Source organism: Hibiscus syriacus, unplaced genomic scaffold (genome assembly GCF_006381635.1).
Source record: "Hibiscus syriacus cultivar Baekdansim isolate YM2019G1 unplaced genomic scaffold, ASM638163v2 tig00110503_pilon, whole genome shotgun sequence".
In the NCBI taxonomy this organism is placed as follows: Eukaryota; Viridiplantae; Streptophyta; class Magnoliopsida; order Malvales; family Malvaceae; genus Hibiscus; species Hibiscus syriacus.
In genome coordinates this window covers 886,378-901,180 of record NW_024062764.1, presented here as the reverse complement: position 1 = coordinate 901,180, position 14,803 = coordinate 886,378, and the positions used below count along the sequence as shown (strand labels likewise).

Sequence of the window (14,803 nt, the reverse complement as noted above, 5' to 3'; positions counted from 1 at the left end):
GAAGTGCTAGAGTTTATTATATGCATGTTTTCAGTTCTAGGAGTAAAGGTACTCGAACTGTCCTTGTTGATGCCCCCTTGGGCTGTCAAACCCTCAATCCTAGTCCATTACAGACTTAAGCGGATCGAGTTCAATTTGAGGGGACACATTTCTTTATGTCTGACACGGAGAATAAATTCTCATGAAGACATAGAGCATATGAACCCCGAAAGCTACTTGCTAGGTCTGACACGGAGAATAAATTCTCACGAAGACGTCGCTTTCACTCCCACTTAAAAAAAGGACAATCTTGATTAGAAAGCTTTATGTTATGCAATGCAGGTGTTGTGTGTGAGGAGAAATGTTCAAACCTCTAACAGACAATAAATAATTAATTCTTGAATAAAATAAATAAAATAAAAAATAATAATATATAAAAATAATAAGTAATAAAAAATTTGAAAGAAAAGAATTAAAAATTAAATATATAAAATTTTAATTTCTAACTGATAGAGACAATTTACAATTGATTTTAAAGTTTGACTATTCCCCAGCGGAGTCGCCAAGCTGTCGTAACCGATTTTCGTCCGGGCACGAATTTTTTACTTCGGCGGGAAAAGTGATATGAATAAATAGTTTTAAAATGTTTTGGGAGTCGCCATCGGCCTTTTTGGGTCAGGTAGGTCGAATACCTAAAAATTATCTTTTAAAAGAGTTTTTAAGAAAATATCAGTTAAAAGATAAACTGATATGCGTATAACCAAAAATTCATTCCTTTTTAGAAATAAAAAGGGATTCGTGGTCGGTTACGTTTAGGGAAGGATTAGCACTCCTACAACGTCCAAAATTGGTACTTTTTAATTATAAATTGTCTCTATTATTGGAAATTTAAAAATTCAAAGATATATTTAATTCATAATTATGTTATTTCAAATAATTTAAAGAAAATATATTAATATGTATAAATAAAATATTTATTTATTTATAAATATCAGAAAAGGACTTCTAGGTGCTTTAAGACAGCTCTTTTCTTCGATATTAAAAAATAAAATAAATAATTAAAAAAAATTAATTTATTTTAATATAATAATAATGAAAATAATAATTTAAACATATAAAATTAAAATATAAATAATGAGTAAGATAAATAAATTTAAAAATAAGTATAAAAAAAGCAATAAGACTTATAATTAACATTAGTGACTAAAACATATAAAATTAAAATAATAGGATTAAAAAATAAAATATTAAAATTTATAGCCCTTATTCATAGTATTATAAAAATATAATTACTAATGATGTAATTAACCCTAATTATTAATAAGTAATTAAAATTATAATTATTAAAATTAAAGATTCTAACTCGAATAATAAAAAGATCTAAGTGCTAATAATGTAATTTAGCCTTATTTAATTAATTCGGGTTAAAATGATAATTAATAAACTATAAGGGACTAAATTAGGTATTTATCCTAAATATATATATTATATTATGTAAAGGACTAAAATAAAATGAAATAAAATTACTAGATTGAATTATAATATATAAAAACATGCTATAAGGATCGAATTGAAACTTTTTAAAGTTACAGTGGCTGCGGGAATAGTTTATCCGAAAGCAAAATTACAGATATACCCCTCCCCAAAACGGCGTCGTTTGGGAAGGGGTATATAATCCCCTTCCAGCTGGCCCGAAGGGCCAGCGTTTCATTTCTCTTCTTTCTCTTCTCTCTCTAACTGAGAGAGAAGAGAATTCTCTCTCGCTTCTCTCTAGCTGAGGGAAGCCGGTCATCGGCCGGCAGCTGTCTGTCGCCGTAATCCCTACCGCCGGCCACCGCATCCGATGGCCGGAAAATATCATTTTTACACCAAAATATAGATCGGACCGTCCTAATGACGGTTCCAGTGTCTTTATTTCTTAAATGGCTCTTGATCGGAGAAAATCTAAGAAAATACCTTCGGTTTTCGAAGGTTTTCGGTGACGCGTGGAGGTTCGTATGAATTCCGGTGATGGCGTGGCTTCCTCGGTAAATATCTCTCCATCTTTTCCTGATTATTTTAGTGTTTTGTGGTTGCTGGATTGCTTTGGGTTCTCCTGTTGTTCTCTCTGTCTTTCGATTTTCCTCTTTTTTTTCATTTTTGCAAGTACAATGGCTTTATAGCCATCTCGGTCGCTTGCTCGGACCGGTCTGAAGGATGAAAAGTTCGGTGAGTCACCAAAGCTAGGCTGGTGACTCACTGTAGGGAAGGTTGTTGGTTGCCATATGGCGTTCTGGAGTGTTCCTTGAGGCGGCGACGTGGCAGGAAGGCGTCGGCAGCAGCTGGTTGGACCATCTGGCTTGGGAAGTGTCGGCAGAGGCGGCTGTTGGGAGTTCTTGGAAGCGGCGGCGGCGGCAACAGTGCTAGGGTTTAGAAACCCTAGTTGAAACCCTAAATATTTAGGGTTTTATTTTGGTCTGGGCCGGTTCTGGTTGTTTGTAACTGGGCCGGTCCAGTTTTCATTGGGCCTGTAATTATTTTTTAATAATAATAATAATATATATAATAATAATTATTATTATTATTATAATTATAATAATAATAATAAATAAATTAAAAAAATGGGTAAAAAAAAATTAGTATCTTCACGTATAATGTCAAAATTAACTCTTAATATTTACTAAAATGATTATTTTGGTCTTTATTCTTTCATTTTGACACTAATATTTCATTTTAGGTAAAAAAGACTCAATTTTTTTATCAAATAGTCAACTCTTATTTTTTATTTTTAGAGTATTTTAACCCTCAACATTTTTTATATATACAAGAATTTTTCTACCCTAAAATAAAATGTTAAAGGTTAAAATATTGAAGAAAAGTAAAATTTAAATTATCATTTTGATAAATGTAAAGGCTAATTTTGATATTATAGGTTTTCATATTAGAATGATATTGGAAAGATGTATGGCGATGAATACCGATTTAGTAAGGAAGAGTTCCGTGGCCTTGTCGACAACCCTACCGGCGATCTTCCTCAAATCAGTATCGACGTAGGGCCATACATCAGCAGCTCCTACCAATACCATAGTACATGAATTATTTATAAGAAAGGAAAGGACGGTTAGTTGATGAAAAGGCAATGAAATAGTACCAGGTCCAGCGATATCGATTGCAGCAGCAGCAGTAGGCTTGGCATGAACGATGATGAGCTTGAAAGGTGGATTTGAAGCCAAAGGAGCGAAGAAATGGTCGAGCGTCCATTCCAAATTAAGCCTACATACTGTGCTCGCTATCGTCGATTCCGACCACTATGGCTTGCTTCTCCGACGTCGCCATTGATTCTGTCTTTGGAATTCCAACACAATTTCATTTATTCACAAACACAGCGTGCTCGCACGGCGTATGGCGTATGGCGTAAGAAGAAGAGCAACTAGAAGACGCCATCTGCTGATTGCGATTTGTTACCTATCCCACTCATTTATTTATTTTAAATATTTTGGATAATTATATCATATTATTTATTCATAATTTTTTTAGTCATTTTATTCTTTAACTTTTTATTTTTTTACTAGGCTAAGGTGATTATGAGATATTATATGTTTATAATCCTATAGATATAACTATTTATTTTAAATATTTTCAGTTATTGACAATATATATCTTACGGATAATTTTTTTAATCTAATTTTTTTAAAAAAATAATAAAAATCGTTTCAATTACTAAAATCATTTGATCAATTAGTTGCACTACTTATTATAGACATATCATTTATAGTATGTTTAGAAAATAATAAAATTTATATTCCAATATTTTTCACGTTATTAAATGTTAGAATTCAGGACTGAACTAATAAAAATACTTAATAATATATTAATGGTTTGAAGAATAAGTCGTAGGGTTAAATTAGAAATGTCGGCCATGATTTAGGGGTGGCTTTTGAAATTAATATTATCATTAGACACGAACTGCAGACATGTTTCGTGTTTGGGTTGTTTTTTGGTAAATGAATTTGCACACGTTGATATGTCCTTGTCTTATAGTATTCTTTCTTGTTCATTGAATTTGATTAGTCTCTAATCTTTCTATTCCACTCTATAAAATCATTTTTAAGGATATACTCTTACCATTTCTCGCTAAATTTTGTTATCTATTCTATTTTATTCATTGTATTTTTAATTTTTCCAATTGACTCATTGAAAAATTGAATTATACTTGTTTTGATCATTTTATATTATTTTATTATTATTAACTAATAAAAATAATTTATAATAAATAATAAAATAATAATTTTATTATTAAATTTAAAAAGACTTAAAATAATCACTGTCCACCTTTGACCACTGTAGCCATCTTTTATTTTTATTTTATATTTTAAATTATTTTTATATTAAATAATAATAAAAATTTCATGTCATACAATAATAATAAAAAAAATAATTCAGATTAATCAAAACAAAAATAATTGGAAAGTTTAGTAAGTAAATTAAAAACACAATAAACAAAAGAAAGAAAGTAAAGTTTAGTGAAGAATAGTATAGTTTATTTTTTTTTAAAAAGTTGAATTTTAGAGAAAAACATTCATTTCAAAAGTTTTGAGACTAGGTCGAGATTGAATTTTGAGTGATCCATTGTTATATCAAATATTTTTCTTCATTCGACAAATGCTTAAAAACTTTCAAAAGGTAATATTTAAAAAAGAGAAAAAATATCGACTTTATTTATTTTATTATGTCTAAAATGATTATAAGATAATATATATTTAAAAAAAATTTAATCATTTGATAATAAATATTCAAATATTCTTACAAACGTTGTAATCAAATAAATAAGAATCGGATTTTATCATAAGTATCTCCAATATTATATTGATCTTCACAACCATTACCGTTGAGATAAACTTTTTTTTGTTCAACAACCTTGACTACATGCAAATTATACATACAGGAACTGCCCCTTTTGTTCCATCTTAATCTATCCCTGTATACATATATTCAGGGGCAGAGCAAAACTATAAAAGGGTGTCAACTAACTATTTTTCTTTATAAATTTTATATAAAAATATTAAAAATTAAAATTGATATTAATTTTAACACTATTAAAACATTTTAGAAGACATTGACACATATAGTTCATCCTTTGCTTCGTAAATTAGTAATACCATAATTTAGTTTTTGAAATAGAGCAGCCAGCAGGAAAACAAAAGGCAGACATGCCTGGCGCAGCTTTCACCCAATCGGGTGGTATTGTGATCACCAATTCATAAGGTGATAGAGGGGTTCATTCGATTATTTCGATTATCAATCAAATCAAATTTTCATTAATAGAATTAATTGAACTTTTTTCTTTAATCATTAATTGAGTTGTTTTTTTATAAAATATTAACTGAATTGAACAAAATTTGATTAATTGGATTGTTGACCGAATTAGCTGATTTTTTTTTATAATTTTTAATTAAATTAATTTAAATTTAACAGAAAATTTTCTTATATTGATTAAAATTTAATTAGATCTTGATAATTTAATAGATCTAGTGTGGTTAAAAAATAATTGAACCTTAATTCTGAATGAAATTAAACTTAAAATATATGTTTAATATATAAAACACATTCAATATTTAATATTTTCAATTAATTAAACTGAATTAACCATTAACAGAATATTAAAAAATTAATTATTAATAGACCAACCTAGTTCAATGGCACCAAAGTAATTAAGTTAAAACTGAAAAATGAACACCCCTAAAATGATTCAAAACTTCTCAAACAGCAATAGGAAACAGACCGAGGGGATTCCCAGCTACACCCCGATGAGAGCAAGAGGAAGGTAACCCAACGGAGGGTAGTATTGTGATCACCAATCCGTAAGGCGCTTCAAGTCTTCTCAAACAGAAAAACATTGAACCAACCAAGCCAGAGCAAAAGAAACTATAACTCAGAAATGAGTAAAGAAACTTACGGCAGGAGAAGAAAAGTTAACCAAGGAATCTTAATGGAACTGAAAATCCATACTTTTTACTCCATTATAAAGATGAAAGTACAATAATCCAAATCAAAATCTTTGCCAGGCTACTTTGAGTACATAATCGATCATATTATAATCTTCTTTAGAACTTTGACCCATGACAGATTGCCATGCAGAAACTCGAAACATTCTCAAGCGGATGATATCAATGGATTTTTATCTCCAAACATATGATATCTCTTGCATAGTTTCTCCAGAGTCGCAACCGAATGCTGCATCTTGTTTAGTTTTACATCCATGAACATTGCCTGTAAAAATCACATCAATAACCAAAACTACCAACGACTGGAAATACAAACATATGAAAACTTAACACCGTCAAACCTGGTAGTCATTGCTGTATTTCTCAACAAGCCGGCCAATATGATGACGTTGCATAGTGGTCAGCGGCTGTAAATGCGTGCTTCTTCCATCTCTTCGCTTCTTCCCCAGTGCAGTTTTTAAGTCTACAAATGCAAAAGTATAGAGCATGCTAAAGTAGTCATTTGGGAACCAAAAAAAAAGGGTAAAATACGATTTCTTCATCACCACTTGTTATCAATTTGAACCTAATAATAACATTATAAAGTACAATGACCAAATTATAGCAAATTAAAGTTGGATTAAATACCAATCCTTAGCATACTAAAGGGACTAAAACTATAATTAGGCCAGAGATAAAGAAAGACCTAAAGTTCACTGATAGATTTCTACGAAGCAATGAATAAAGACTAACAATTTCATTATAGAATCGAATCCATTGGTTCTATGGAGCAATTGAAAAGGCTTACAGTTTCATAATAGGATCAAAATCATTGGATAGCTTATTTTCATCTAAAGGAATCGTAATGAATTCGACTTGAGCTAATTAAACCTCAAAATTGAACCGCATAAACAACAAAGAAGTGAGGGGAGAGGAGGACTGACCGTCTTCTTCGAGATCGCTTCCTGAATCAATGGGATCGAATTCATCAGCCGGCTCATTGGACGGTGGAGGACGAGGGACTTGGAGGGAACCGTTTTCCACGATGTGAGATGTACGAGAACGGACGCCGAGGAAGTTAGGGTTAGAAACGACGCCGAAGGACTTGTAGTTTTGGATGACGGTGGCTTTGTCGTCCCACTTGGAGAGGGCGTCGTCGACCTCGGCGAGGGCGCGGAGCTTGGGAGGAAGAGTGAAGCATGGCTTGAAGACGTAAGGGTTTTTCCTCGGGAGACCCACTTTGACCTTGGCACGAGATTGTTTGTATTTCCTTCTCGACCTCCCCATTGGAATCTTCGTCTCTCAGAATTGTTGCCTAGGGTTTTTTGCGGGGGTTTTATTGCAATTCTCAGAGATGAATTGTGAGGGCTCTTAAATGACGCCGTTTTAGGTCTGGGAGATAACAGTGGGCTTCGTAGTTTGGGCTTATACTTGTAGTTGAGAAACTTGATGTTCTTTTAGGGTTTAAAATAGGGTAAACTACATGTTTAGTACTTAAGTATTGTTTGTGTTATATTTTTATCACCCAACAAATCACACCTAATACTACGTTTTGGTTTTGGTCACCCACTACTAAAAACAAATTAACAGAATTTATGATGTGGCATACACTTATAGTGACATGTCAGCATCACCGTTAATTTTTAACGAAAGGTGACCAAAATATAATCAAAACTAATGTTGGGTTTGATTTTGAAACAAAAATAATTGAGCGACCAAAATAAAATAAAAGTGATAATTGAAGTGCTAAACGTATAGTTTACCCTTTAGTATATCTGAACGGTTAATTTTGTTTAATATGTTCGAATCAATTTGACATATATTTTACAAGAGGAATGTTGGCACATAGCCAACCTCAGGATCTGATTTCCTTATCTTTAGTACAATCTCAGTGGATGGGTTCTGTGAATTCCAGCATGCCTTCTGGAAGTGTCCAAGAGTATTCTGCTAGGGCATCTGTTTTTCTGTTCCTGCTTCTCGAGATACGGTCGACTAGTACGTTTCAATATCGATCTTTCGATTCATCTATGTGTTGTAGAATAGTCAGGTTTCTTTCGTACCCTGATTTCTTTTGTATAAGATTTACCACTTCCATTTTATCAGTTTCCACGTGGATTTGCCTTATTCCCCATTTCCACGCAATCTGCAACCCAATGAGTAATCCCCATATCTCGGCTTCAAGGGTAGTGTAAATTCCTCTTTTCTTTGAAAATCGTGTTAACCATTTACCCTCATTATTCCTTATAGCTCCTCCGCATGTGGCTTCACCTGTGCGTGCGATGTGTGCTCCATCGGTGTCGACTTTGAAGCACTAGTCATTTGGGGGTTTCCATTTTTCATGGTTTTGTCATCTTTCTGCTTGATAGTAACGTTGGGGTTATTACTTCCAGTGATAATTTCTTCGGTTAGTCTCTTAGCTTCCTCAATGGTATCTTCCCTCTCAATCCTCTCAGGCTCGAATAGTGTTCTGTTCCTTTTGTTCCATAGCATTCTCCAAACATCGTTTGCCACTCGTCAGATATGGTTCTAGCGTAATATCCGCTTTTCAGGTTCCTCTTCATCCAATTTCGAAAGTCACAGGTAAGAAAGTCCTCAAGTTTGCTTTTCGCGACTAAACGCTGTCATACCATGACAACTTTAGTGAAGGTTCTAAAAATGTGGTCAAGGCCTTCATTTGCCCTTCCACATTCACCACAACTGTCGTCCATCGCAATGTGTCTTCAGACCCTTTCCGCGTTTATGAGCAATCTTCCCCTATAGGCTAGCCAAAGAAAGGTTCTGACTTCTGATCCTAGGCAAACTCTGATGTTCGGCAATTATTTCACGGAGAATTTTTTATTTTCAGTTCTCTTCCACCCATGCTTGTCTTTCAGGTCTTCGCTTATCGATAGAGAGTTGCTTCCAGGTGGATCGCATGGTCTGTAAGGACGTGGCGAATTTCCACCCATTTCCAGCTTCTATCAATAGTAACCAATTCATTGACCTTACATGTATTTCTAAAGACAACATTAGGTTGAAGGCAATGGTTCTGAAGAATTTCTATGGCTGTTATCCGTTCGTCATTCCAAAATTCTATTTGTTTTAGTCATTGCCAAGAATCCAACTTATATTTTCCTTCAGTCTAAGCTAGACTTTCATTACACCTTTCCACAGATGCGATCCATTCCTTCTCAATGGTCTTTTGGAGAGCTTTCTTTATTTTATATTTTGTTGCGTAGGATTTGCACCCATAGCTAATTTTTCCTCGTGACCAGCTGGTAAGCTATTTTTAACAACAACAAAAAAAACATCCTTCTGACGCCTGAGATGCTTAAAGCCTAGCCCTTCTTCTTTCACACTTTTGCAAAGGGTTTCCTCTATTTCATCACATATACCTTTTGGCAGTGATGTGATTTGTATGACATGTTATTGAATTGTCGTCAGCACTGATTTTGCACGAACAATTTGCCCAGTAAGGAAGAGAGATTTGCACTACAAAACTTCCCGACGGAATTTCTAATTGAATTTTCGACAAAATTTGATTTTATTAAAGGAATTTTTGAGGAAAAATAAGACATATACATAGTTAAACCATTTACATAAATAGCAATTTTCAATCTAGAATTATAATACAACAATCAACAAAAAGACATATACATATAAATCAACAAAAGGAAAGAAATAAAAGTTAAATGTATATAAATGTTTAATATAAATAAATTAAAAATAAAAATACGTACATAAATTAGTTTATACTTTAAAATATATTGATCATTAAAATATTAAAATTTTGAAAAAAAGGAAAGAAAGTGTAAGAAAAATATTTTATAATGATATATAATAGAAATAGAAAAGTAATGAAAAAACACTAATAGGGGTGTCACAGCTCCACACAAGGGGAATTCAAACAGCAAAATGAAATGACCATACTCCAAGTGCTCTCGGGGTGCCAGCTCTGAGCAATGGAGGAATGCAGACAATAAAATGAAATGGAATTATTAATACTTTTGGAGTAGTTTTTTTTTTATAGAAATTAGGAGTAGTTGTTTACTCAAAAAAAAATTTAGTAGTTGGTTTTGGATATAATTAATGTTTGTATTGGGGTTGAAAAGGGATTTGGATAATAAAGGTGTAGTGTACTTACTCTTTTATATTTTTATTTTATTTTATTGATTTTTAATGGAGATATTGTTCCGTCACAAAATAAATTTTTATTTTTATTAAAATGACTAAAATTTCTGATGGAAAAAATAATTCCAGCGAAAGCTACAACTAAAATCAAAATTTTGGGATGAAATTTTTATTTTCATCAGTAAATTATGATGGATTTTAAAGTCTTCGAAATTTTTCCCTTGATTTTTTTTTTGTAGTGTTGGCTTTCCATCCCGAGAGACAGCCACTAACATTCTGAGTAGTATGTTGGTAAGTTTCTTTGGTTACTCTCTTATGAATTAGGGGGATTCCAAAATATATCCCAATGTCTTTAACATGCTTGAACCCAAAGAAACTATTGATACTATCCCTTGTTTGACTCTGCACATTTTTGGAGACGAAGATATTGGTCTTAGGGCTGTTGACTTTATGGCTGGAGCTTGCACAAAATTTCCTTAGCACTTCCTTTAGGTAGGATGGAATCCCTTGAAATTGGTGGGAATTGGAATCCAATTTCATCACTTTCCCATGTTTGGTTCAAGTTTTTCAAGGGAATTGCTACCCCTTATGGAATTCAATTCCATCAAATGAGGGAAAGTGAATTCCATCCAAAATTTGAGGGAATTGAAATTTGACCATACTACCCTCATCAATCCTTTGGTAACTTATTCATATATTGAATAAAAATATTTTTTTATTATTTCGGGTCGGGTTTCTAATTCATATATTCGGGTCGGGTCGGGTCGGGTCAGATCAGGTTTTTTTAAGTGTGATATTCAGGTCGGGTCAGGTTCGGGTTTAGGGTGAAAAAAATCGGACCGACCCGAAAATATATATAATTCAGGTCGGGTCAGATTAAGTCACTATTTTTATTAAATAAAAATACTTTTTATTATTTCGGGTCTGTCGGGTTGGATTTCTAATTCATATATTCGGGTCGGGTCGGATGAAACTTTATTTTGTTCGGGTCGGGTCGGGTTTTTTAAGTGTGATATTCGGGTTGAGTCGGGTCGGGTTTTTTAAAGTGTGATATTCGGGTCGGGTCGGGTTTAGGGTGAAAAAAACCGAACCGACCCGAAAATATATATAATTCGGGTCGGGTCGGATTAAGTCACTGTTTTTATTAAATAAAAATAATTTTTTATTATTTTGGGTCGGGTCGGGTCGGATTTCTAATTCATATATTCGGGTCGGGTCGGATGAACCTTTATTTTGTTCGGGTCGGGTCGGGTTTTTTAAGTGTGATATTCGGGTCGGGTTTTTTAAAGTATAATATTCGGGTCGGGTTCAGGGTTAGGGTGAAAAAAACCGGACCGACCCGAAAAAAATATATATAATTTTACCTTATATATTTAGGAATAATTACAATAATACCCCTCTATATATAATTTTTTCAATTAAGTCAGTGTTTTTATTGAATAAAAATAATTTTTTTATTATTTTGAGTCGTGTCGGGTCGAGTTTCTAATTCATATATTGAATAAAAATAGTTTTTGATAACTAATTAACATACTCCGATTGGAATGTATCGAAATATTGCTCTATCTTTTGGTAACTTATTAACATTTTTTGATTGAGATGATTTAACTTATAATGTTTATTAGCATGATTTTTATAATTTATTGAAATGAATAATCAATCAATAAAATGAAAATTTAATATTTTTAAATTTTTTATAATATATTACTACATGTAAGTTGTAAAATAAATTAAAATAAAGCAAAAAAATAAGAAGGGCAATTCTGTCATTTTACATTACTAAAATCAAATTCATCTGACATGTCTGCGAACCAAACAGAATATGAAATTAGATTCCAATTCCATTTCCTGCCAACCAAACAGAATATGGAATTGGATTCTAATTCCTACAGATTCCAATTCCTTCACAGATTTCAATTCCCTCAAAAACATTCCAACGAACCAAACGCCACTTTATTGTTTTGGCTTGGGTATGTCCACCTCTACGAAGAGAATTAGGTTATCTGCAAAAAAAGAGATGTGTTAGTCCCAGGCCTAGTTTAGAAAGTTTGATTGGATTTCACTTTCCTCGATCGGTCTCTAAGGTAATAACTTGCGCTAATCTCTCCATGCATATAACAGATAGTGATGGAGACAATGGGTCACCTTACCGTATGCCTCTTGATGGTTTGAAACTTTGCGAGAGGGAGACCTCCCAAATTAGTTGGGTAGTAATTGAGGTTACACATCTCATGATCACTTTTCTCAGGTTGTTCGGGAACCCAATGTCTTTCAATGTATCCTTAATAAAGGATCATTCTAGTAGTTGCATGCTTTCTCCAAGTTAATCTTGATGGTCATCCAACCTTTGTTACCTTTCTTCTTCCGCATCGAGTGGATGGTCTCCTAGGTTAGAATGATATTGTCTGATATTAAGCGCACGAGGATAAAACTAGTTTGGTTGAAAGAGACAAGACTTGACGGTACGAGTTTAATGCGATTAACAGTAACCTTCAAAATGACTTTGTAGAATATCGAACGCAGACTAATTGATTGAAATTGGGATATTAGAGAAGGTTTGTCCATCTTAAGAATGAGGACCAATAAGATTTTGTTTATCTATCCTCCATGTGTGTCGCAACCGTCTTTCAGTTGTGTCCCGGAATTAGGCTTCGACGTGAAAAATGGATTGGGAGTCGTCACCGATCATTTACTTCACAAAAAGTGGGTTGATCGAATACCTTATTTCTTACATGATCTGCGTCTTACCAGTGATATGTCGGATCCGGGAGTCGGTTACGGTCAAGGAAGGATTAGCACCCTTGAACCGTCCTTTCGGTACTATGTAATTTCCAGTTGTCTTTAATTAAGAAAGTTGAAAGTTTAAATTGAAAGGTAAAATAGCGATCAAAAACTTACATTTGATTGATTGAAAATGTACCCTTAAGAAAGTAAAAAAGCCATGTTAGATAAAATGGTAAGAAATTAATTAATTAAATTAAAATGAAAAGAAAACAAATTAAGTAAAATGATAAAATGAAGAAAGCAAAGATAAAATAGTATCTAAAAAAAATAAATAATAAAATATATATAAAAAAGAAAAAGAAAATAAATAAAACAAATAAACAAAATAATAATAACAAAGTACGAATAATATATATATATAAAATAAATAAAAAATATATATATATATAAATTAATAAATTAAATGAAGAAAAGAACATATACACATATAATGGTAAAAAAACAAATAAAGATAATTACAATATATATATATATATATATATATAGTAACAATAATAATAATGATAATAAGTAGTTAAAAAAAGACAATTACACCGAAAAGGGAAGAAAAAAAAGAAAAGTTTGGTGAAGTATAATTGACAGGAAAAAAAAATAATGAGGGTGGGGACAAAGTAGGTAAATATAATTAACTTGTGTAGAATATATATATATAATAGTAAAATGTATATATAACAACAATAATATCAATAAAAAAAGAAAATAAATATAATATAATGATAATAAAAAATATAGAAAATTAATAGAAAAAATATGTAATATTATAAAATATAGCACTTAAAATAAAAAAAAAAAACCCAAATATATATTAATAATAGGTATAAAAACTAAAATATTTAAAAAGAACATACGCATATATATATATATATATAACAAAATAAATAATATAAAAATAATACAAGTAATAATACAAGAATAATAAAAAGAAAGAGAAAGTAAAAAATATAATAATAATAAAATATAAAAAATATACATATATAATATAAATAAGTAGAATAAAAGGAAAATATAATAGTAAAAATAATAATAAATATAATAGTAATAATAAAAATGCAAAGAAAATAAATATATATATATGGGTAATAACGTATATAAATAGAGAAAAATTAAAAAAATGATAAATTAAAAATAAAATTAGCAAGTATGTATATATATATAAAAAAACTAATTAAGGGATTAAAATGAAAGGAATGTAAATTAAGTGGGTAAATGTCAAAGAACATTGAAGATTAAAACCGGAAAAAATAAAAAAGTTTTCATTTTTTGATAGATTTTCGTACTATCATTCCAAAAATGTAATTTGTTTTTGCGAAATAGCCTCTAGGAAGCGTAGATCTGAAATCAAAGTTTCGAAAAAACTCCCTCTGGGTCATCGGCTAAAACATTTGTCTTTGGGGTTTCCAAAGAAAACACGATTAACAACGCATGCAAGTGAAGAGTAAAGAGAAACAAATAAAAGATAAAAAAAGCTTTCACCTTTATTATTTCGAATCGTTTACAATAGCTTTGCCTTTGTATTTTCCGTGTTTTCCTCTGTATTTTGTCTGTAAATCGTGTGTTACAATAGTGAGTTACAATGGCTATTTATAGTGCTTGTGGATCCTATTTTTAGGAGTTTAAATCATAGTAGAACTCTATCCTATTTTTAGGAGTTTGAATCCTAGCCAAATTCTATCATATTTTTAGGAGTTTGAATCCTAGTAGGACGAAAAGGTGTGTTAACAGCTGCCCCTCTTTGCCCATAGTCGTGTAACGGGGATAGGGCAAAGATTAAAAGACACACTTTTCGTTCGGTGGAGTTGAAAATTGACTCTGATGTTTCAATAAATCCCTGTCGAATTGAGTTACGGATGACTCCTCCGTCGTGAAGCCGAGTTCATCTTGAAATGATTTGAAATTGAAGCCGTAGTTCGGAATTTGAATCAGCATGTGGCTTCTCGTTGCCCTTCGGTCTTCTTCTCGGTTTAAAG

General features: G+C 31.8%; 1 protein-coding gene across 1 annotated transcript; it reads right to left on the bottom strand.

Annotated features, from left to right (window-relative positions):
- Window positions 1-5,948: 5,948 nt before the first annotated feature.
- Window positions 5,949-7,255, bottom strand: LOC120129538. Its single transcript, XM_039147004.1, has 3 exons — window positions 6,887-7,255; window positions 6,305-6,426; window positions 5,949-6,228 (listed from the first exon to the last, which is right to left on the bottom strand). The coding sequence occupies exons 1-3, from the start codon at window positions 7,227-7,229 to the stop codon at window positions 6,112-6,114; spliced, it is 582 nt and encodes a 193-aa protein (XP_039002935.1). The 5' UTR covers window positions 7,230-7,255; the 3' UTR covers window positions 5,949-6,111.
- Between the last annotated feature and the right edge of the window lie 7,548 nt (window positions 7,256-14,803).

Coding starts and splice junctions, on each gene's coding strand:
- LOC120129538 (XM_039147004.1), bottom strand. CDS start 7,229: ATGGGGAGGTCGAGAAGGAAATACAAACAATCTCGTGCCAAGGTCAAA. Junction 6,427..6,886: donor AAGCGATCTCGAAGAAGACG/GTCAGTCCTCCT, acceptor TTGCATTTGTAG/ACTTAAAAACTGCACTGGGG. Junction 6,229..6,304: donor AATACAGCAATGACTACCAG/GTTTGACGGTGT, acceptor TGATTTTTACAG/GCAATGTTCATGGATGTAAA.